General features: G+C 47.0%; 3 protein-coding genes across 3 annotated transcripts in view; 1 reads left to right on the top strand and 2 right to left on the bottom strand.

The window, feature by feature from the left end:
• Nucleotides 1-258: 258 nt before the first annotated feature.
• LOC120452243 (adipocyte plasma membrane-associated protein) lies at nucleotides 259-3,056 on the top strand. The gene is made up of 4 exons (XM_039636370.2): nucleotides 259-505; nucleotides 575-780; nucleotides 840-1,140; nucleotides 1,500-3,056. Exons 1-4 carry the CDS (start codon nucleotides 390-392, stop codon nucleotides 2,593-2,595), a joined length of 1,719 nt encoding a protein of 572 aa, XP_039492304.1. The 5' UTR covers nucleotides 259-389; the 3' UTR covers nucleotides 2,596-3,056.
• Nucleotides 2,996-3,740, bottom strand: LOC120452244. The gene is made up of 2 exons (XM_039636371.1): nucleotides 3,601-3,740; nucleotides 2,996-3,466 (listed from the first exon to the last, which is right to left on the bottom strand). The coding sequence occupies exon 2, from the start codon at nucleotides 3,431-3,433 to the stop codon at nucleotides 3,125-3,127; it is 309 nt and encodes a 102-aa protein (XP_039492305.1). The 5' UTR covers nucleotides 3,434-3,466; nucleotides 3,601-3,740; the 3' UTR covers nucleotides 2,996-3,124.
• Nucleotides 3,741-5,652: 1,912 nt separating this feature from the next.
• LOC120453243 (dynein axonemal heavy chain 9) overlaps nucleotides 5,653-24,333 on the bottom strand; it is a 28,637-nt gene continuing 9,956 nt past the window's right edge. Inside the window, exons 16-32 of the mRNA XM_039637845.1 lie at nucleotides 23,495-23,983; nucleotides 22,469-23,440; nucleotides 21,181-21,447; nucleotides 19,987-21,032; nucleotides 19,188-19,728; nucleotides 18,630-19,129; nucleotides 17,806-18,561; nucleotides 17,150-17,738; nucleotides 16,659-16,907; nucleotides 14,813-15,289; nucleotides 14,390-14,754; nucleotides 9,702-9,840; nucleotides 9,466-9,632; nucleotides 7,772-9,416; nucleotides 6,592-7,718; nucleotides 6,220-6,414; nucleotides 5,653-6,122 (exon numbers count right to left, since the gene is read on the bottom strand). Of these exons, the coding sequence (XP_039493779.1) occupies nucleotides 6,023-6,122; nucleotides 6,220-6,414; nucleotides 6,592-7,718; nucleotides 7,772-9,416; nucleotides 9,466-9,632; nucleotides 9,702-9,840; nucleotides 14,390-14,754; nucleotides 14,813-15,289; nucleotides 16,659-16,907; nucleotides 17,150-17,738; nucleotides 17,806-18,561; nucleotides 18,630-19,129; nucleotides 19,188-19,728; nucleotides 19,987-21,032; nucleotides 21,181-21,447; nucleotides 22,469-23,440; nucleotides 23,495-23,983 (9,624 nt within the window). The 3' untranslated portion in view covers nucleotides 5,653-6,022. The remainder of the gene's footprint in view (nucleotides 6,123-6,219; nucleotides 6,415-6,591; nucleotides 7,719-7,771; nucleotides 9,417-9,465; nucleotides 9,633-9,701; nucleotides 9,841-14,389; nucleotides 14,755-14,812; nucleotides 15,290-16,658; nucleotides 16,908-17,149; nucleotides 17,739-17,805; nucleotides 18,562-18,629; nucleotides 19,130-19,187; nucleotides 19,729-19,986; nucleotides 21,033-21,180; nucleotides 21,448-22,468; nucleotides 23,441-23,494; nucleotides 23,984-24,333) is intronic.

The following is a 24,333-nucleotide window of genomic DNA, read 5'->3' as shown; positions in this document are numbered from 1 at the left end:
ATTTCGCGGACTATTATTATTATTGTTTTTATTTAGTAATATGCTATACTAGAGTTTAATAAAATGTAGGTCTTTATTTAATGATATAATGATGATTTATTAATATGCATCACATTATATAGATTTAAGTAAGCTTTTATCATCAGAAACAACAGAATTAAAAAACGTAATTTTATTTATTCTTGAAGGAGAGTGTAAGTGATGGTAAGCTCAATCAGGGAACGATAGTTGTATCGATATTTCGGCCACCTCTACCGGTCCGAATGATGACTTTTGCGTTTTTTTCTTGTTGAACTTTGCCGTCGTGTCGCTTTCTTCGGGGTTATTGCTTAAATTAAGCGGGTTTTTGGGCTATAATTTGTGATCGGCGGACGCACAAGGAATCAATCATGGGCCTGCTGTACGCGCTGCGTGTGAGGATCATGAACTTCATGATTTTCTTCCTCATCATCATCCTAATGCCCGGTCTGCCGCCGCGCACCACCTTTCCCTTCAAGGACTATTCGTAAGTGCCGCCCGCTTCTATTGACGTAATTCCCGCCCTAATCCTTGGAGAAATCCCCCATTCGTACAGTGTGACCCCGCCCAAAGACCTGAAGGGCGCTCTGGAACAGAACTTTCACCTGGAGGGAGCTGAGCGACTGCTGGAGGGGCGGGTCTACGGCCCGGAGTGCCTGATAGCCCGCAACAACGAGATCTACACCGGCATCCACGGCGGTGAGGTCATCAAGCTAACCTCCAACCATGTCACTCATGTCACCAAGATCGGCCAGCCCTGCGGTGGGTATTTGCGAGTTAATTTATGGGAATACAGTTCATAATACTAATCCCCCTTGCAGAGGATATCTACGAGGAGTCCAGGTGCGGCCGTCCTCTGGGACTGTCCTTTGATACGCAGGGCAACAACCTCATCATCGCCGACGCCTACTACGGCCTGTGGCAGGTGGACTTGGGCACCAACAAGAAGACTCTGCTGGTCTCCCCCGCCCAGGAACTTGCCGGCAAGTCCATCAACCGCCCTGCCAAGATTTTCAACGGCGTGACCGTGAGCAAACAGGGCGACATCTACTGGACGGACTCCTCGTCGGACTTCACCATCGAAGACCTCGTCTTTGCCAGCTTTGCTAACCCCTCCGGCCGGTGAGTTCATCGCATATTTTTGCGTAACTGTCTAACATTGCTAGTTTCCAAAGTGATAGCTGTTTTGAATAGAGCTACAGTGAGACCTCTTTAGATTAAATTTGTGTATTCAAGAAAGGTTTTTATAAACCTTATTATTATCTTAATGTGACCCACTTTAGATTATTTATAACATTTGTAGCAGACTCGAGGGATTCACTTAATTAATCTCAATTAAGATTCCACGCTTTCCTCACTTAGCTTAATTCTTATAATTAAGGGACAAGTTACACATGTATGACTGTGAGACGAACGCAAACCGGTTTCTTGATCAAGTCCAATGCTTACACTAACGGCCTGTGCTTTCTTTTACCTTTCAGTCTCTTCAAATACAACCGCGCGAAAAATGTTAGCGAGGTGCTGCTGGACGAACTGGTCTTCGCCAACGGATTGGCTCTCAGTCCCACAGAGGACTTTATCGTGGTAGCCGAAACAGGAGCGCTGCGTCTGACCAAGTATTACCTGAAGGGAGCAAAGGCCGGTCAGAGCGAGGTGTTCGTCGACGGATTGCCCGGTTTGCCTGATAACCTGACGCCCGACGCCGAGGGCATCTGGGTGCCGTTGGTCCAGAGCGCGGATAGCGAGCATCCTAGCGGCTACACCCTGTTCACTCGCTTCCCCAGCGTGCGCCTGTTCCTGGCCCGCCTGCTGGCTTTGTTCGAGCTGCCCTTCCGCTACCTAAACAGCGTCTATCCGAACAAGTTCTCGCAGCGATTCGTTCACTTCGTGGGCCACATGGAGAGCATCACTGTGCTGGCGCCCAAGCGTAGCACTGTCGTGCGTGTGGACTGGAACGGCAACATTGTGGGCTCCCTGCATGGCTTTGACAAGTCGGCCGCCACGGTTTCACACGTCCTAGAGTTCCAGGACTTTTTGTTCCTCGGCTCCCCCACCAATCAGTACCTAGCGCGCGTGAAGTCGCCTAAGGCTAAGCAGCCCACACTCAAGGTGCGCAATGTTCGCGTTGAGGGTGATGGTTTGGAGGCATCCATTGGTGTTCCACCCAGCACAGCCACTCCTAAACCCAAGGCGGCACCCAGCACCACCACTCCAAAGCCCACGACGACAACTACTACGACCACACCGAAACCCACTACCACAACGACAACGACGCCAAAACCCACTACCACAAAGACAACCAAGAAGCCAACGACCACTACCACCACCACGACTACCACACCTAAGCCAACCACTACGAAGCCGCCGGCAACTAAGCCATCTACGACTACAACAACCACCACCACTACTCCTAAGCCAACTACTACTACTACTCCAACGCCCTCCAAGCCGAAAGTCAAGCGCACAGTGCCTGAGAAACCCGCGCCAGTCGAGGAAGATATACCCTCGGACACACAGCCACCTAAGAAGGAGAAGCTCAAGGTCATCAACAAGCAAGGCGTCAATGTGGAGCTCTAAAATCGCAGACGCATCAGCTTTCTCCTAAGTTTTCGGGGATATTCCCAGGCGCGAGATTAGTTTCTTCACGTAGTCAAAACCTATTCTGATTATTATCTTTTCCCTCCCACATCTCAACCATTTTTGGGAATTATTCAATGGTTTCTTATTTATCATGTCCCAACTCAGGCCAGTCGAGGCCAGTTATTTTTAGTCGAAATGTAGCTAAATTCAGACTAGCCGAGGGCCAAGCTCAGATGATCCTCGAAGGGCAACGCTTTATATGTTTTAGACTAACATATAATTCTGTTTTGCTTAAAACACTATATACATTCCATTCCTTTTTTGCAACCGCAAGTGCATTCCATGTAGCTAAGTTAAAAGTAAACAATGCCCCTAAATTGTTGAACTCGAGCAACTATTGATTTTGTACTGATTTTTTCTTATTTTCTTATTAAAAATAAAGGTATTTTGTAAAAATATACGTAAGCCTAATGAGGTTGGTTGTCTTAGACTAGCATTAAATTAAGATTAGCCGATTAGCTTTCGTCTAATTTGTGGAAACCGATTGACTGATCTTGGCTCGGCCAGCCGGCTCCTTGGGATCCGTCCAGGCCCAATCGGCATAGTGGACGCAGCGTCCCAGTTCCTCGGAGTACAGCTGCGATTGCGGACAGCGCTGGAGACGAGCCCGTGTGCCCTGCTTATCGCACACCCAGTAGGCCGTGGGATCCCAGTAGTTGCGGAACATGCGGTTCACCTCATCCAGACCCTGGCAACTAGGCTCGCCATTGTGCTCATGCGGGCGACGCTTCTGAATGGGCAGATGTGCTGATGCGGTTGCGGTTGCGGTGGCCATCTTATTCAATTGATTGGGTTTTTTCGGCGAGTTCTGAAAGCAAAAACCGGAACTGAGCATTAGACCACGATGTCAAGGCATGATCGTCGCATAAATTTACTATAATTCTTGGCGCGGCATTTGCCCCACATATTTTACTGAATTAAATATTTTCCCTTTTCTCTTACCTTGTGCTATTTCTTGGTGGTTAGTTATTTTTAACGGCTAGCTGCCTGTTGCTCGCTGTTGCTGAGTTATTTCACTTCTGATTTGTCATACCGAATCATTTCCCGCTTAAATACCATTCCGCCGGACGACGTCGACGCCGCCGTCCGCTGCTTGGGCATAGATAGCGTTGGTAGTGTCTGGTTCGAGGGCCGATTCCCAATCCGATTCCTACGCTTTCGTCGTTGTCGGGCAACGAGCATTTTTTATCTATGTACGTACGACTATGTATGAGGCCCACGAATTTGCACGGTGCGCGGACAAACGGCATCGCCTTGATCTTGAGGCGCCCCAAAGGGTGGGTGGGGGTCTCCTGGGGGCTAAGACCGCCTGGCCACCACCAAATGCCCGGTCGTGTGTCACGTGTAGTCGTCGTGGTCGTCGTGGTCGGGGGAATACGCCCAGCGCAGACTGCCGTAAATTTTGCACAAAAAACGAGCGCAAACATATTTGGAGAAAAAATTAGGTAACCAGCTCTCAGGTTGAAACCACTTGGTGCACTGAGAAAAATACTGAGCCAAAGATTTTGTTTCATATTTTTTAAATTTCATGTTAAGTTAAGTTTCATGTTTCACTTTATAAGTATGCTCATTAATTTATAAAATAAAGAAAATTTCTATTTAAAATAATGTGCTGGCTAATTTTTTGCCGTGTATGAGTTTCCTGTCTAACTTCCAAGGGTTGAGTTGAGGTCAGAGTGCTGCCAGTATCTTGTGAGCGATGACGCCATCGGAAAATGTCAACAAATGCATATACTAGTTGGCACACACTTGAATCGACTGTCAATAAACCCCGGCAATCCAGTAGTTGGAGGTTTAGCAGCCAGATCACGCATCCGCCATGTGGTCCGCATGACGAGCCCCCCATATTCAAGGCGCTAGTCGGTAACTTTCCCCTCGGCTGGAGTCCGTGTGTCACCAGTTCGCGATAAATGCAGGCAATTGCCAGCGACACCTTATCACCTAACGAGGTAATCAGCCAAAGCCCAGACGTTTTCTACTCCGGTTTCGTAGGCGTACAAGCCATTAATTGATTGGCGAACTTTATTCACGTGATCACTCAGTGGTTGAGTTTCTTTTGGGCCCCAAATGGCTTGGGCCATCGCCGCGAAGCAAACTGGAAATAGTTGGATGTCTGGCGATTATGCGCGCACGTGGGCAGCTGGTGGTCAAAGTCGCCGGGGCCTCCGGAGCACGAGCTTCCAGGCCGTTCTGGCGATCGAGACGTGCTCGATGTGAGGTATGTATGTCTATTTTAAACCAAAAAAAAATCACGATCGAGTGGGGGATTGCCAGTGGACTTCAAGGGGAATATCTGCCGCATGAGTCTGACATTTCATGAAATGCAGAACGTGTTATCTCGAAAACCCGAGGAGGGAAGTATTTCATAAGCGTTATCAAATTATAACGAAATTTAAAATACTACACCCATAAACTAATATTAGACCTCTACTAACTCGCTGATTAGATCCATAAAAAGTTAAACTTTCTTTCATTCAAACTCATAAAGTTACATTCTAGCATACCATGGACTTTGGTTACTTCGTCACTGGAATCGAAAGAAATATTTCACAATTTCCATTTTATAATTGCCAAAAATTCCAGCTGAGACCTCAACCAAAGCTTAGTTCCAACTGGAATAATTTCAGTTTTTCACGAGCCATATTTAAAAAGTCTCATTAAAAATAAATTTATTTATACAAGTACAAGTACGTCACTGAACTCGAAAGGGAATATTCCATACAACATTTCGGCTAGACGTAGTCTATATATTTTGAAACGAAAGAAATAAGAGGCTATCTATAAAGGTTGAGTCTTTAATGAATATTTGCAAATGACCATTAAATGATACGTCACAATGAGACGACAAGTTTCTGTAGTCACTATTCAATATGAGCCCATTGTCCCATTCACTTGTTCATTGCTATTTATTTAGATAGTTTATTAATTTTCATATAATATTTTAAGTATAAATATAATTTAAATAAAACTGACTGTATCCAGTTAGAAGTGCTATTTTGCGAATAAACATTTACGCCCACGAATCTAACAAGTTCACCTTTGTGAATTGGCGATGTATTCCACATGGCAACTAGAAACCAGTTCAGCATATGATGTTGGAAACATTAGATAAGCAATATTTTTCCATTTCGTCACCATTTCGCCAGAAGCACGTGAGTTGCGCGTCCAACAAAGTGCTGAGGGTTATAAATATCTACTAATTGATTATTCATACATGGGGGTATATCGTGAAATTTGCGGGCTTTCTCGCCTCTCGAGCGTTGAGTAGTTTCGTGGAATGACGTCGATTTTTGTGCGTATACATATATGCGGTGGGTATACAATAGATTTCAATGTGTTATTCGTATTTTGCATTGTTCATTTCTTATGGCTGCAACAGCAGCGCCACGCCCCCTAGGATCCATCGCGAGGGGCGTTCGCGTGTCTTGAGGTTAAAGGTCCACACGTAAGTGTTGCCCCGCGACCTAAAAGCACCAAAGAGACATTAGTCAATTAGGAAGCGGGAGGACAAAAAAGTGGACGGGCGGACGGGTGTCGTGCATCTTGGGGAATGTCACCCACCTGGTTTTGTACAAAGGACACTCGTAGACGCGCTGCAGCTCCTGCTTCTCCTGCACAATGGACTTGATGTAGATGACGGGCATGGAGCAGAGCATCTCTTTGGGGCGCAGGGCAACAATGGAGTTCAGCTGGCAGTCCCAGCTGGCGCCATCCATGTACAGGTCGTGGACAAAGGCGCCCTCCATGGGCGGCAGGCTATCCGAAGGATGTGCAGAAGGGCAAGCAGAGATGCATTTTAAAATCGTTTAAATGCATCCTTAAATATGATGGCACTTTTAAGGGGTAAGAACTTAAACTCTTCAATACCAATCATCTTAAAACTAAATTTCAGTTTGGAATGCTTGAAAAACTAAGAAAGAAAAATCCACCTACGTGACATCGTCCTTTTGCTTCTTGGTGACATCGCAGCTTATGAGCATCCTGTCCAGCGGCAAGTCGTGTTTCCGGGCACTCTCCTGCATGATGGCGGTGAGGAAACTCTGCGGATTAAAGAGTCCGCCCAGCCAGATGGCGCAGGGTAACTTGAAGTCATTGAGCCAGCCGGCCAGCTCCTTGATGCGATGCAGCAGATCGGCAAACCAGGACTGCAGGCCCAACATGCTGGGATAGGCTAGTCGGGCCCAAGCAGCCGGCACATGATCATAGAAAATAGCATGATCCAGTCGCTCCATATCCTGGGTAATGGTGAGTTCGCCCCGCAGTCCCAGCATCAGTTCACGCAGGGATCGTTTGATTTCGCGGATCAGCGCGTTCATCCGTTCGCATTCCTGGAGAGCCACCACCACGAATGGCGTCTTGCGTTCCACGCGATTGAGCAGAGCCTGCAGATTGAACTCATCCTGCAGCTTGTCCAGAAAGTCATCGATCATGATCTTGACCAGCTCCTCGCGCGGTGCTCCGCAATGGGAGCTCAGTTCGGATTCCCGCGGCTGCAGTTCGAAAATGGTGCGCAGCAGCTGCTCGGAAGCGGTGGTCAGGAAGCCAATCTCCGCATTCGGATGCAGACCATAAAGCAGAGGACTCTCCTCCGGCAGCATTTCCGTAATGTACGAGTGATAGCCCTCGAAGTCGAGATTCGGCGGTGCTGGAAAGCCGGGGCACAGCTCAAAGTCGCCGTCAATGAGATCCTGCTGCAGGAGCTCCTCCAAATAGGTCTGGCACAGGCGGCGGTCCCAGTCATCCGTGATGTGGCCACCGTACATGATTTCCCCAAAGAGATAGCGCAGATCCTCCCACGGAATCCGATTGCTGCCCTCCAGATAGTTGTGCAACACATTGGACGAGATGGTGAGGTCACCAATGTTGAAGGGGTACACCTTGTTCCAGCCCTGAGGTCCAAACTTGCGCCTTTCACCGGCTACCGCATGAAAGTAGCAGAGGGCGAACAGGATCGACTTGAACTCCGCCTCCTGGGTGCACGTTTCCAAGGCGTCCTGCGAGAAGTTGTCCCACGCCTTGTGCAGATTGGCTGCCATACCCGAAGGCGGTTCATTTACCACCTAAGGAGTAAACTTTTAGTTATGTAGTTGAATGGGATACGGAATAAACCTGCCTTCAAAGAGGATTCCAGGATGCCCTGTGGAATCACGTGGTACTGGGGATCCGGAGCCGGTTCTGCGCTGATGAAAAGACGGAAACTGGACTCACCCCGCGACTCGCTCTGCAGCACAATGCGCTCGATGAGCTTTTCCAGCGTGGGCAGCCAGTTGACCACCAGGTGGATATTCTGCAGGATGACCCACTGCTGACCGGACTCCAGTGCTCCCAATATGGCCTGCTCGGCCAGCAGCTCCTGTCCCTGGCCCAGTGAGATATTGACCAGCGTTTCGGACTCCGTATGGAAGCCCTGTCGCTGGCCATAACGCTCCACATCCCTAATGGGATCCACACCGGGTGATAGGATAAAGAACGCCGGCGTGGCCGCATTCAGCTCCTGAAAGATGGCTCCAAAGGGCGGCGTTTGGATCTCGGCATACGCTCGACCCATCGTCTGCTCCACAAACTGGCGCATGGCGTAGGTCATGCGATCCGGCCGCAGTGACCGGATGATGCACAGTTTCTGGAGCGGAGTGCGGTGCTTCCATTCGCCAGGAAACTGCTCGCGCTCGGGAGTATCGCTGGCCATGAATTTCCGCCAGCGCTTCGTGTAGTTCTCCATGTCCTTGTCAATGCCGTAGAAGTGTTCGATCAAGGTCAGGGATTTGATACCACCCCAGGCACTGCGACCCACGAAATCCAAGGGCGACAACGTAGTGGGATCGTGTGGGAATCGCAGCAGGAAGTCCGTTTCGTCCTTGGCCACCTGTTCGGCGGCTATAAGGATGCGCAGGGTCATGTGCGAGGTGAAGGTCAGCTTGTCCGCCTCGAAGAGACCCCGCAAAGTGTAGCGATACGTCTGCAAGGTAATGGATTCCACGAGGTGGAGAACGCGCTTCTCGTAGTTCTTGGACTCCGAGGCCATGGCAATAGCTTGCCGGAATACGTGCATAAAGGACTTTAGCGAGAACTTATAGATGGGATTTATGCGACTGAGATCGGTGAGCACGAAGTACAATATAGCCGCTCTTTTGGCAGCCGATCGGTATATATTCCGTGTATCATCGATCTGCAGAGTCGTCACCCTGGCCTCCCGCACCTTCGCTTCGATCTCGTCCACAGTTCGCTTGGTGTTCTCCAAATTGATCACCAGTGCATGATCGTCCAGGACATTTTCACCCGCTGAAGCTAGCCTGGCCAGAAGCTCATCCTCCAGAGCCTTTAGGGATATCTTAAATTTGTTCTGCTGCACAGTGACTTCGGTTTTCATCTGCTCCAGATCCGGTCGTTCAATCTTGACCACCTCGGCCAGAAGCTGTTCCTCTAGGCCATCCGGCGTGACCGTGAAGTTAATCAAGGTGGTCTGCGCTTGCATTTCCGGTTTGTAGTGCGGATTGGCCATTTTGGTGTGCAGGATGAGCCGGAAGTTGGCATGGAACTCGATCTCCTTATCGCCAATGCGCAGATAGCGTCCTTTTTTGATCAGTGCCCGGCTGAGCAGTGGCTCCAGAACCGTATCCATTGATTCCTCAATCTGCTCGATGAGCACCGTGTCCCCCTGTGAGATGCTCTTCTCAAGCGCCTCCAGGAAGCCCTTCTGTCGAAGGCGCAACACCACTAGAGTGCATCCAAAGCGATTTTTGATCCACTTAATGCCCTGCCTAAAGATGATATCTAGAATTTCGGAGCATAGGTTATGCCTACACTTACAGTTGGGGATCAATCATCAGCGGCCATCTGGTGGAGTACTGCAGTATGGTGGCATTCTCCGTGGACATCCGATCCATGGGCAGACCCTCGTTGTTCCAGGCGGCTATCTGGGCGTCATCCGAGAAGAGGGCCAGGGTATCCACACCCTCGGTGTGTGGAATGTGGGGCTGTTCAACCAAAACGAGAGTTTCAGCTTAGCAGCAGGCAACCTTGGCAAGTGAAAGTGGTTAACTCACATCGATTTTGCGAAAGTTGGGCAGCCACATCTTGTGCTGCAGTTCCTCACGATAGCGGCGCGTGAAGCAGCCCACGTACGACAGGAACGAGGAAATTAGCAGTATATCTCCGGGCAGGGTACCAATCTTGGCCAGCAGGCTACGGATAAAACAAAAGGGTTGGGGGTAAGTGGCAAGTGGTAATCCCCTGCTTTTGATGCTAACAAATCGTATAAATTACAGTAGCAGCAGGAAGCTTAAGGTTGCAGCATCCACCCGACTTCCGCCAGCAGCCTGCCTCTGCCTCTTCGCATCTCCGCTGCATTTAAATTTAAATGAGGGGAAATTGAAAAAATAATGATGTCGGAGGAGGAAGTAGCCGGAGTTGTTGCACCAGCAGCAGCCTTTGTTGCTGACATTCCCAACCAAGCTGGATGATGGGTGGGCTCACGGGCGAGCTTTAGTTGCAGCACCAGCTTCAGCTGAAGTGGTTGCATAAATTATCGGAAATTGCTGCATGCCAACTCTTATTGAAATATTTGAGCTTATTATGTCAAAGCTGCTTGGCGAGGGGTGAGTGGAGTGGTAGTCTCCTTGCAGCACAACTTTTTGTAGTGCTTACTTAAGCTATTTTCAATTAGTAAGCCACCACTAGGGTGCCCTCTTCACCGCCAGACGCACTCAAAAACTCAAAATGAAAATGACAATGATTTATGCTCATTTATATGCACATTCATATGCTTAAAAGAATAATTGAATAATCTGATAATTGCTCGGAGGATCAGAGACCTCTGCAAAAGGGGGAGTGGCACCTAAAATAATACAAATTTTTGAAATTCACAAAACTAACGCATCTGCATGGATCGTTGTTGATTTAAAACCCTGGCAGGGAATTTATATGCACGCCACTGCCTGCCATTTGTGTGGCGTAATTGTTTTTTGCTGAAAATATTGTGTTGAATTTTGGGTGAAATACCTGTCAGGTGACATAAGAGCATTCTCATTTAGAACGGATAGAATTTTTCGAAGGCAGCCCGACCAACTATGCCAGCAGCACCAACAATAACAACAATAAGTTGGCAAACAAATGCGAGTATCCTGCAGGATCCTATTAAATGTGTGTGTGCGTGTGTAATGTCATTGTCAAATATGCAGAAATTTATATGCAAGTCAGAGCAGCTTACACACACCCTTGTTGTACCTTACACACACCCACACACACCCAGACACGCACCTGTACGAAAAGGCAGCCCAACGCCACACAGCAAAGGTACAAACAATTTGCCGTAGCGGGTCAAATTATATTTTCATAAATATTTGAACAATTCTCACTGGCAAAGTCCAGAATCGAGGCTGTTGCTCCTTTGCCAGCAATGCATTCAATAACCAAGGATCGCCCATGCTCACACCTACATATATGCACATGTGGCACACACACACACACCTACACACATAGTGCAACCCTACACAGTTGGGAAATTTTTCATTTTTCGTAATTCAATACGTATTTCATATGCATTTATATTCGGACCCAGATCCCCCGGCGATTTAGCTGCTGACGCAGCCCATTTTGTAGGAGTTGAGTTGTTCAGTTTGTGTGCGGACTCTGCAGTTGTTTAGGTGCGAAAAATTCAGTACTTTGCCACCCCAAAACACCCAAAAACTCCCGAAACACCCAAAAACCCCCATCATCATCATCATCGGCATCGATGGACGCCCTTTACGGATTTTCTTTTGGCTTGCACGCGCACTCAATTGAATTTCAATGAATGCAACCAGTCGTCAATGGGCAGCCAAAGGTGTCGGAGTGCTCTGCGTGTTGTATGAATGTACAAATGTACAAATATACGAATGTACGAATGTAAGAGGAGTGGTACGAACTATATTGCCATTGACATCTATATGAATTTGATTAAGTTTTTGCCCACTGCTTATTGCATGTGGCCTGATGGTTTATATAATTGATAGTTGGGCGCCCCACTGCTTTTGGTCTTTCGCATTGAATGAGAATTCTGTATATTCATGACCCCGAAACGGTTGCCTTTTCATTAGTCTCCCCATTCAGGTGCCATTAAATCGTAACGTTTTTGGCACAAGTTTGCTGGTTACTGATAATTTGGCTCTTTGAATCAGCCAAGATAAACCTTATTTGAGGAAATGATGTTGGCACCTGACAAGAGCTTTTCTGGGAATATTGGCACGAGTTCTGGTTTTCTGATATTTATAGCCGCAAAAATAAAAATTTTCGGTTAATAAAGCGAAAAGAATTACATTTTTTTACTCCTAATTACCAATACTACTAACTAACCAAATCACTTTTTGACCGACTTTGTTAAAATAATTTTTATCCAAATTTTCGCATTTTTTGTTAGGGGTAACATCATTAAAAACTGTAAAAAATGTAAGAAAAAAAGAATTTTTTTTGGAAAACACCGTTCGATTGGAAATTTAATTACGAACTCAACGAGGTATGACATTCCATATTTGGAGCAATATTTCGAATGCTATGATCAAAATACTGATAATAATTTACGCAAAGAAACAGAAAATCGATTTTCGCCAAATTTCAATATTTTCGATTGGTATTTTCGGTATAATTTGACTATAAATGGTCAGAAAGTTAAAAGAATTACATTTTTGTACTCCTAATTACGAATACTAACCAACCAAATCACTTTTTGACCGACTCTGTTAAAATAATTTTTGGCCAAATCTTCGCATTTTTTATAAGGGGTAACATCATCAAAAATTGCAAAAAATGTAAAAAAAATAGAATTTTTTTTTGAAAACACCGTTTGATTGGAAATTTAATTACGAACTCAACGAGGTATGACATTTCATATTCGGACCAATATTTCCAATGTTTCGATCAAAACAGTTTCTCCATTCAGGTGCCATTAAATCGTAAAGTTTTTGGCATAAGTTTTGTGATTAGTAACCACTGGTTACTGATAATTTGGCTCTTTGAATCAGCCAAGATAAACCTTATTTGGGGAAACGATGATGGCACCTGACGATAGCTTTTCTGGGAATATTTGCATTGCATGTTTTTTCATTGAATATGGTAATTTTTGATTTTGACTGAGATCAAACAGAATTCTCATTATACTATAACTAGCTAGGTAATATAATAGCGAGCATTATCTGGAAATATTATTACATTTGTGTTTCAATTTTTTTGCTAATTAGGTAATTAGTAGTAATAATATGAAAACCACAATGACAAATGAATGAAAACCGAAAAAGGAACTAAAAGTAACTGAGTGGACATACGAAATATTTTGTGCTACATTTGTTATCTTTCTCATTTCATATTCTACATGAAAAGTTCATTTGCATTCATTTGATATAGAACGTAAAAACCAGAGCACAGTAATTGTGTTTGAGCTGAAGCTAAAAGTTATGCAATATTTAATAAAAGAGAAGTAAATTCTTATTTTTGCTCCTTTCAAGTCTACCAAATGAAAATAAGAATATGAAGTTTCCTTTGAAAGGTTTTGTGTACACAAGCTTACTTAATTTACGGTCGAAACGGAAAATGCTTGACTTGATTGCTAATAAATAAAAGCCATAAATGAATTTTGCCTAAATAGAGAATATTTTTCAATAATGTTATGTTTTCATAGGTATACACAAAGATTTGCTTACAAACGCAGCTCGGCTATAAAAGTAAATTATCCATATGACACGCATGGAGACATGTTGTATGCCTTGAGGCGCTTAGATATATCATGTAAATTTTCAGCTATTCACCGGCTGCATCAGTGATTCCCATACGTAATCCATTGGGGGAGCTGCACAAAGCCCACGTTTCCATCAACCATGTCCTTGGAAATCCTAATAGGCTTTGACTCCTGCTCACACGCTGCCTTCCACCATCTTCCATTCGTCCTCTTACCCAGAACCACCCACCATTGTGGCAACTTTCACACTTGTCAACTGCAATTGTTGGCTTGTTAGGCAGGTGCCTTGCACCTTGGAACGACATTTTCGTGGCTCACATCATCATCGGAGGAGCAGCACGAGGAGGAGCTGCAACAGATGGGATTAGCGCCAACGCCTTCAACCCACTTGGTATGACAAGTTTGCATATCCCTATTTGGAGTACGTGCCTCCGGCTTGGAGCTGCTTAAATGCATTTCGGTTAACTGCCAATGATTTTTGCAAATTGCCGTCACTCCTGGCGGTTCATTGCCTTCCGACGAGTGCGCAATCGAGTGAATGAGCCGGGTTCGGGGACCCCGGAACACTCTGCGCCAAACGGGACCGGATAAATACAATTTACGGCCCTTTATTGCCTCGATGGCCTGCCAGTAAGCGGAGTTCTCATGCACTTTGGAAAAAAAATAATAACTGGGGAGCAAATTGCTAAACGCTTTATAAAAGCTTTTTCTACATTAACTCGAGATATTAGCAATAAACGTTTATAAACAAAAGGTTTAGGGTAAGTAGCCGCTTTTTCAGCATAATGATAATATAATATATGAAATACTCTGGTATCGACTTTCCTAACTTAAGGTGCCCGTTTCATATAAGTTATATATTTCTTTCAGTGCAAGGCCACCTCTCTCCACCACCCGACAAGTGGCTGGCGAAGCAATTACAGCCGTGGCGAACGCGCACAGAATGTAAATTAAATTTAATAATTGATTACGCATAAATGCAGTGCTATAACCAAGCGCCCGCAACAACATGGCCGAAGGACTCACCTCTGGACGGACTCCTTCCAGCGGACATTCTCGTTGGCCAGCCCATTGACCAGCCGATGGGCCAGGTCGATGGTGAAGGCGGTCTTGTCCGCCTCCCGTTGGCACCGCTGCTTCTCGGCAACCGCGTTTTCGAACTCGGCCTGGATCTCGGCCAGTTTGGCCTCCAGATTGTTGATCTTCGCCTTGAGGTACTGCAGCCGATCCCTGGCCTCCAGCAGCTCCTGATGGGAGTCTTGTAGAGCCTGCTGCTTGGGTCCCACGATTAGGAAGACCTGGTGGTAGCGGTGTAGATTGATCACCCAGGCACATAGACCAGCGGCAGCCACCGACTTTTGCACCACCTTGTCGGGATTGAACTCGGGATCCTGGCGAGCATATAAGTTAGCATATAGTTTTGCGCTTACTTATTATATGTAGTCCCACCTTAAGATACTCTTGCAGAGTTTCAATGATATTGGGATGTATGTTATCCTTGTTGTAGTTGAGCAGATCGTTGAGGAACTGGTCCACGCGCACCATCATCAGCTTGGATGCCTTCCAGCTGCGATCCCTGGGTATCTTACCATTACTGGCCAGCAGAACCATGACGGCGGCACAGACATTCACCACCGCCTTGGGTGGCGATCCAAACGACTTGAGTTCGGTGAGATTGTTCTTGTTCAGGGTATTGAGAGCTGCTTGGGCGGCCACCAAGGCAGGTTCCGCTTGACGCAGATCCTCCTCGCACATCTTGGTTTTCATCGACACATCCTCCTCGATGATGCGCACTCGCTTTTCCTCCTCTGATGCGGTATACCGTTCCCGCTTCACCTTCTCGCTTTCGGCACTAACAATCACAATCAGTTTGTCGGCCGCCGCGTTTTTGGCCGCCAATTGTACCTCCTGGATGGCCAGTTGGTGCTGCGTGTGGAATTAGAAAATCCGTTGAATTGCGTCAATTGAAACTGAAAGCCAAAATCAAAGTGAGCTGAAAACTTTTACGCCTGACGAAAATAATTAAAGCCCCGGCACGATGGCTCAATATTTACGCAGAGCAAGTTTAGCGCACAAATTGCGGGCACATCCGCAGAAATACAAGTGAATTGGGAAAGTGATGAGAGAAATCTGTAGGTTATATACCGACTTTAAGACTTTATTTATCCGAAATAAGCAAAAATATATTGCAAGTAGACTTTCGGATAGTATTTATAAAGAGTGTTCTTAAACACACCTATGACTATTATCACTTTTATGAATTTACATAGTTTAAACAATTCTTTTCAAGAGGAAAATGTACTTTTATCCCATTCCGCTATCATTGCTACAGGTAAACCCCATCACTAGAAAGCAGACGCGATGTAAAACTGGAGTGAATACTCGGAAAATAAAACGGCTTTTGTTCGAGGAAAACGAATTCAATTAATTCAATTAGTTTAAATAACATTTGGCCTGCTCCCCCCACTTCATCGCCGACACAGTCAACTGAATGTTGTTTAGCGCCGAGGAGTATGCTACGAAATAAACGTGATGCCAGTGGGCCTCCACTGCGTATACGCGACGTAACCGGAAACGGCGTTAAAAACTCCGCTTCTCTGGTTTCCGCCGGTCCGGCCTGGAGTTGGACAAGTGGACAGCAGATTTGCTGCAACAACAATTCAATTAAGCGCACTAATTGAATGGCGAACGCTTCGCCAACGGATCGAATGACAGTGTACCATTGAAAACTGATGCTGAGCCCAATGATGATCGATTTTGCGGGCACCCTGCGTTCGTGTTTAATTAATATTTGATAGCAGACAGACACAATTTTTAACTCTGCCGAGATTGTAATACTTTTTATTTGTACTTTTTTTTATTCGTTGGCATACTGGCAGGAGGTATTATTTGAAGCCCACATTCGTGTGCGCAATCTGCGTGTGCAGAGTGGAAAATAAGTCTAGATGTATTTAAAAACGGAATCTTAAATGAGCAATTCATTTGCTTTGGATGAGATTTTTGAGTTCAGAAGTTTAAGGGATCAATATGCAAAGTTGGTCATAACAGATAATGTTATTTATGTTGCATGCTTACCTAATGATATTATGGCAGGTATTATAAGCGTGTAAAGAAATTCTGTGCATATTTTTGAGAACTATTTAATCCGCATTCAAATTTGATGTTCCAGTGTATTAACACCCGCGAAGCGTATTCACCGCATGCACATTTCATTCCCATATGCCATATGGTCATGGTCACCATGCCGCATTCGCCGGTCGTCCACTGTCCACTGTCCACTCCATCATTTACTCACCTTCAGTGTGTCCACCTGACGGGCGCACTCCGCCAGCTTGGACATTCCGCTCTGCAGACGAGCGATGCGCTCGGCGAACTCGCCGTTTTTGTCCACCAACAGTTTGCGGTAGAGGAAAATGTATTCCAGAAAAGTTTTCGGGGTCGTGTAGTTGTAGCGTTTTTCATTCTGCAGATAAATTCTCGATATCTGATTCACGGTACCGTGGACGTAAGCCATAAAGCAACCGATGGGCGGCACCAGAGCGGGCTACATGGAAATTTTCGTTGGGCGAAACGGAAAGAGCACATGGATCAGGTCAGTTGGCACTCGTCCTGGTACCAGGACTTAAAGTGTCCGGCCTGACGGTTTGCAGTTGTAAATTGCGCCCGACAGACGCATAAATAAGAGAACGGACTTCGCAGTGCACTCGAACAAATAAATGCCACGCACATTTAAACAAATAACATAAAAATTCGTTTTTCTAATGATTTTGTACCAATATAACTTACCTCCAGAATACCACTGATCTCATTGAGAAACTTCTGGGAAACGGACTCCAGGGCGCTTTTGGGCCACTCGTGGAACCAGTCAATGGCCGTGCGACTAATGATGGCCGGGAATTTTCGAGCCCGAACCCGCAATGTTTGACCCACCGGCGAGAAACAGAGCACCACTTTGAGCAGTCGCCTCACCTTCTCCACAAAATAGCGCCAGCAATTCTCTTTGGTGTCCAGCGTACCGCTCTGTTTCACCTCGTTGCGGATCCCATTTGTGATGGTGTCCAGTTGGTCGTCGTTGAAGAGCTCGGGTATTTCACCGGATGCCAGTAGATCATTAATCAGCATCAGTATGGACTCGTCGGGAATCTGGGCATCCGAAATGAGAAACACAGAGGCCACATTTTTGAGGCCCACCTTCATGTAAAGGCTGCCGATTTCCTCTCGCATATCCAGCAACCCGAATCCCCGCTTGATTTGGATTTGCGACACATTTAGGGCGGATATAAAGGCAGCCAGACGGGCCAGTGTTTGCTTCCCGGAACCTCCGACTCCAATTAGAAGGGCATTTCCCCGGGGACTCTCCAAGATGCGATTGATTCTGGCCATAATAAAACACATATATAAAATAAATCGAATAATGGAGTAAATAATTATGTTTAGCTTACCGGCACACGTGTATCATGGCATCCTCGAAGAGAACGAGATTCATGTAGCCCACCACCTCGTTGTAACTGGATTGGGCCTCAATTAGCAGTTGGTACAAGGAGTCCCAGCTTTTCAGGGGCATATACTTCTGGTCCACCAGCGACTGAGCAAAGTGGCTGTATATTAGCGGCTCGGCAAACACAAAGTCCTCGTCAAAGTCCTCGAAATCCTTCTTGAAAATATCCCGTATGGAGGATTTAAACGACTTGATGTCGTAGGGATCCACCAAGCGATCGTGGTAGACGCGAAAGGCCTCGTGCACGTAGAGTCGCATCAGTTCAGAGGGTCTGCCACATATGGTGCCGCCGAAACCCGATGCACCACCACCACCCGCCGATGCCGGAGCACCCACGCTATTCATCAAACCCTGATAGATGCCCGTGAGATCCCGCAGATTGAACAGGTAGTGGAACTTGAGGGCGGTGGGCAGAAAGGCATACTCCACTCGACGGTGCAAGGCGATACCCACTCGCACCAGCAGACTTCCAATGGACCGAATCTCTTTGCTGAATCCTTGGGCTGGACTCTCCAAGTGGCTGCTCAGGATGCTGCCGTAGATGTGATGCAGCGTATCCTCGCCCGGCGGTGCCACCGAAAAAACACAGAAGTGCCTCTGCAAACGGGGATCGATGGTGAAGGAGCCGGCTGTGGGATTCATGCAGGCTGCGAACTGACAGTGTCGAATGTCCTTTAGCTGCAGCCGCTGGCGGTCGTACCTGGTCGGGAGATGACTCTGAATCACTAACCACCACCCATCACTAACCGCACACTGGAGTGCACTCACCACTGCCTGTAGTCCATAAACTGTCGCATTATAGTGTGCGGCTGAACTGTGCCGTAGGCATCCACCTCCGGCATGTTCAAATCGTTGACAAAGTAGATGAGCCTACGCTTCGGTCCACTTGGCGCGTAGCAGCGTCCCGACTTCTTCTCCAGCGGTCGGTCGAGCATCTTCTGGAATATCTCCGAGCTGGTATAGTAGTTAAAGTGCGTGGCCTGCACGGTGGTCAGCAGTGGCGTTGCCGAGGAGGAAGCCTTGCGGCGCACAACTCCAGCTCCAGGCGGATGCCCCGACTGCTGCTGATGGCTGTCAGCTGTAGTTACCGCCGACACGGCCACTTCGAGCAGCTCCTGGTCGCTGGCATACTGACCGAACAGCTCCCGGAAGATGGCACCTTTGCCGCAGCCGGAGTTGCCCACCAGCATGCAAGCCAGATTGCGGTCGATGAGCAGCTTGAGGAAGTAAGCCAGTCGAATGGTCTCCGCAGTGGAAATTAGCACATTCTATTGGGTAAGTAGGGATTATACATATATGGTATATGTATTTCCATCTATTAATTACCTGTAGGGGAGTCTCTGAATCAATTTGCCCCTCCAGAGACTGATAGGCGGCCAACTCCGACCACGGCTGAAACTTCAGTGTCTGCACATTCAGTTGGTAATCGAACACAGTGCCTTGGCTGGGCAACTTGATGTCCTTGAACTCGCCTATCCACCACTTGTGAAACTCGCGATGCCAATCGATGATGACATCCTGACTTAAAGCCGAACCAAAACTCCAAACGCTGGCGTACACAAAGATCGTTTCCAGGGCCAAGACCATCGCCTCATGGGAGAGCTCACCATGATGCAGACTGTGCGGATTGGCTGCACCTCCGGCTCCACTTCCTCGCCCTCGTCCATCGGCATTTCCCTCATCGCTGTCCAAAAGGCACTCCAGCAAGTGGCAGGTCATCTGGATCATGGCCATGTCCGTGATGGGAGTAATGCGCCGGAAGTCGCGTTGCCGCTGCATCAGACAGGGAAAGTACTTCTCGAAAAGGGTGGTAAGGATGCCCCTCTCAATCATGTCCACCCTAGTTTCCAGCCAGGAGGATACGTAGCTAGTGAAAGAAACAGTTATGATTGTAAACAAATTTCGGTAAAAAATTATATACAAATCTGCAATAATTGGATTGCCAATTCATTCTGTTTTTGCACGAGTTGTGACTTTATACATATATCGCATATTTGCATTGTATTGTTCAAGTTTTTATACTCGCAAAAAAAGTATTTTAACATTGTTAAAAGATGGAATTTTGTACAATGAAAAATATTATATATTTTTTTTTTACAATGTGAGACCATTTTGGATTACTCACGGTGACCAGCCCAAATCCTGCGGATTGATGTACAGAATGCCCGCCCGGGAGACAGTGGCTGGAGTCGCTGCTTTCAGGTGTCCCACCTCGAAGAGCAGCCGCATCTCCCGCTTCAGGGATATCCTCTCATTGCTGGCCAGGGTCAGAATCTTGTTGTCGTCCATCAGCGTGTTAAGACTCTCGATCCACATGGGATCAATGTCGCCATCGAGGACTATCCACTTGGGATTGCCCGGTGGCATGTTCGCTTGCTCCCTCATAATGGAGGAGAATAAGCCATCCTTCCACTCCCTCGTCGTGGGATTAACGATGCCGAAGAGCTCATCATTGGACAAAGCTTTCGGATTGAGGACATGGCACACGGGCTTCAGCTTCTGGATGCGATAGGTCTCTCGTAGGGTTTGCCAGATCTTGGTTTTCCCAGTGCCCGCATTGCCCACTATGAATACCGAGTGCCGCACATCGAGCAGCTCCTGCAGTTGCACCACCTTCATGAGGAATCCCTCCTCCGGCTGCAGTTTAATTTCATTCACCGCCCTCCGTATGGTTTTCTCGAACTCAAAGACCCGCTTTCGTGGGACATCCAGAGCCGGAAAGAGGTCACCGATGAGACCCATAAATATGGGCACATCCTCGGTGACAATCTTGGGTATGTTGAAGTCGCGCAGTGCACGCATCAGGACCTGATCCTCCGGCCGACTGTGGTCATCCCGCTTGAGGGTGCCAGCGACAACCAGTACGGACTTAATGGCCCGCAGACCCCAATCGTAGTGATCCTGCTTGGACAGCAGCTCCTTGCACAGCGTGTACAGTGTGATAAATTTGCAGGCCAGCAGACGGGCATCCTGGAAGCCTTCGGCCATTAGCATAATCTCACAAATCAAGGCGAAGTCCGGCACAATCATGGCGCATGGCCGGAACAGGGTCTTCAGGTTCTCCGGCAGCTCAGTTCGGCCGGCGTAGCCGGGATTCATGGTGATAAAAATTCCGACCGACGGCTCCAGCGAAATGCGCTCGCCCATAAAGATAAATTGGGTTTTATGCATCTGTAAACAAGGAGCAGGAGGAGATGGTAGAAGCAGTAGAGCACAGAGAGAGACTACGAGGTCCTGGCAAAGCAATCAATGCAGAATGGTGCAGGATGGCGAAACAGAGGAAAGGTGACTGAAATCAATTTGCAAGCGGGCGGCGTACCTTTATCGCCTCCTGTATGGTCTTCACCTGGACGGCCACCACGGACAGGACCTCCACGCAGATGCGATTGAACTCGTCAAAGCAGCCCCAGGCTCCCGTCTGGGCGAGTCCTTTGTAAATGTTGCCACAAGATTTGTAGTCCATTTGCTCCGAGCAGTTGAAGACATAAACCATTACGCCCAGGGCGCGTCCCAGGTCCTTCGTGGTTTCCGTTTTCCCAGTTCCAGCGGGTCCAGCGGTCGCCCCAGCCAATCGCAATCGCAGGGACTGGGGAAAAATGGTGGAGGAGGTGGCATATGTAAATTGCTAGCTACATTTATTTTCCACTAACGAGTTGTTTAATTTGCCGCAGGCGGCGATGAATACTCGTACAGCTACACAAAACTGATGCGATGCGGTTTCCTGCAATCACCTGGTTATGCTGCACTCAATTCAAACGTATTTCTCAATTGTGGAGAATGGCTGCCGCTCGAAGGATGTTCTTGACTTGGAAATAGAGTGTTTATTGAAAATACTACTAGATATTGTGAGCTACGCAGATGGATTGCAACATATATTGTCACTGCGGATTTCCTCTAAATTTGTAGCTCGTCAAGTTCTTTTTTTTATTGAAAGTTATTAGAGGAATTAATAGCAGGTCTGTTTAATTTAATTTAATTTAATTGAGATGAGACATGTAGGATTTGACATAACTAAATGCAATGAGCAGTGCTCTTGATTCCCATGATTCGGAAATATGATATTTATTGTAATGTGAAATATGAACACGATTGCTTTTGACATGTATGATTGGCTATCCCTGATGTTAGTTTTCACACCTTAATTTTGTAAAACTTTCCGACACATTTTTAACAATATGATTCGCGGGTGTCAGAGATACAATATCTGATATGGCAGTCGTGCATGAAATATTCGACGGACAATGCAATAATCTGCGCTTATTGCACACGCAAATTTCATTTAATTTATTGAATTTCCGCCCTTTCTCATTCTTGTCACTCACAGCAGCTAGCTATCAGTGTGTTTTTTTTGTTTTGTCTCAACTGGCTTTAACTAGCTGGTGATTTTAATATATTCAAGCCACGGGACATTGGCTTTCAATTATTCAAAGCCGAGCTATGGACTTTACATTTGTAGCGGATTTCCGCTGCTAAATCCATTAACGCCCCCTGGCAGGCGTTGAAAAGGTTTATATTTAATTCAGGGCTCGTTAGAAAGGATTTGCATGACTACAACGTGCAAGTTATTTGCCTTTATTCAATTAGTATTTGACACACTGCTTACTTACCTGCGTCAAGGTGATATAACAGCGATCCGTTAGCGGGGTAATGACTAGTCGAGAGGTGTTCCCCAGATACTCGTACGCATATCGGAACTCCGCATCGCAAATGTTGGCAAAGCAATCTTCATCCCCGCCTCCACAACTTATGGCCGTGCTGGTCCTGCCACTGGAACTGCCCGCCTGGTCATCGTCCCATCTGTGGCGCAACTGGCTCTGCCACTGGAAGGCCAGCGAGTTGTCCACCTTGGAGGCTATGATCTTGCCCACCACATCGCGCGAGTGCACATCGATTGTGCAGATGGTCATGATCTTCTGCCGATCTCCGGGCGACAGTTCACCCAGCAGGAGATTGATCAACGCATTCAGCTGGGCAATCTGACGCTTGTGCAGCTCCTTCATCACACCCTCGTAGCCCTCCTCCATGCAGCCAAAGGATCGGTTCACATCCGCCGTCCAGCTGATTTGGCTGCAGCACAGCGCCACCTGGGCGGGCCAGTCGTAGAGCCAGAGTTCCCGCGGCTTCTCTCCAAAAACGCGCAGGGCACGCCGGAATAATTCGTGGAGGGTACTCCTCATCTGCTGGATGATGGCCCTCAGCCAGAGTTCCACCCGACCGCCGCAAACGATGAAAGCCGGCTGATCTGGATCGGAGGATACGAAGGGCACATACTCATCGTTCTCCTTGGAGTGCATGCCCAAGGCGTTCGGGGTATTGGTCTCGTACTGCAGCCGAAGGATGGAATCGAAAAGTTTAATCAGGTGCCGGTCAATCACCTGCGGATTGTTGCCATTGGACAGGATGTCCAGCAGATCGGCGGCGGAGATGAAGTAGAAGCGTGGAAAGGCCAATCTTTTGGTCTCCAGGTAATCATTAAGGGCCTTCTCGCAAACTGCCAACCGATGTTGCAACTGCAACAATTGAGCGATGACATCCTCATGACGCAGCACCACCTGCATGACCACTCGAACTTCTTTCACCTGTAATGGAATTTTTACTTTAATGTCCATGAATGGTCCATGGGTTGGACCCACCTTGGCTAGAAGTGCCGTGAAGTCCTCATCGATCCTCTCAAAGTTGGCGGCATCCGCTGGCAACTGGGCGCGAATATCCGCTGATCCGATAAAGATACATTCCAGATAGATCCACTTGCGCTGCACCTCGAACCAATTGACAATTAGAGTATCGATGCCTCCCAGGACTTTTTGCCAGTGGGTGAGCTTGTCCAGAAGGTACTCAATGTGCTTGGAGGTCGAGATGTTCTGCAGCTGCATCTGGTTGTCGTCCAGCGTTTCGATGAGCTCCTCCGATACCTTCAGCAGCTGAATATGGGGACGCGTGTGGTGCTGCTCCAACTCGAATTCCAGGTGCGCCCACGTGGCCCTGATCTCGTCCAGCACTTTGGTCACCGTCATCTCCTTGATGGCACGGTCCACTGTGTTCTTGATGTCCTCTTCGTGATGCTGCAGTTGCAGGGTCAGCAGCTGGGCCAATTTTGTGGATTTGTTGCACTTGTACGAGAGCTGCAGTGTGGAAATCACATATTACGCATACGCCTAGTCGGTCTAATTATTACGAAATTCGAATGCATTTCAATGGATTTATGAATGTCTCAGTCGGTGTACAAAAGTCAGGGAATTAGTTCATTTACGAAACACTGTGCTGCAATTTGTTATAATTAAAATATAACAAAAATATTTCATGCTTAGATTACAAATATAAGAAAGCAAAGAGTTTATGTTTCGAAGCATGTGCATACTAAACTATTTTTACGATTTGGAAATGTAATATTTATATTTAAATATTTATATATTTGTTGAAGACTAGTGTAATTGATAGCTATGAATGGCATTTAGAAGTTTCCTCCTTGCTC

Source organism: Drosophila santomea, chromosome 3R (genome assembly GCF_016746245.2).
Source record: "Drosophila santomea strain STO CAGO 1482 chromosome 3R, Prin_Dsan_1.1, whole genome shotgun sequence".
Classification (NCBI taxonomy): domain Eukaryota; kingdom Metazoa; phylum Arthropoda; class Insecta; order Diptera; family Drosophilidae; genus Drosophila; species Drosophila santomea.
Note: the sequence above shows the minus strand (reverse complement) of the source record. Positions and strands in the feature narration are given on the sequence as shown.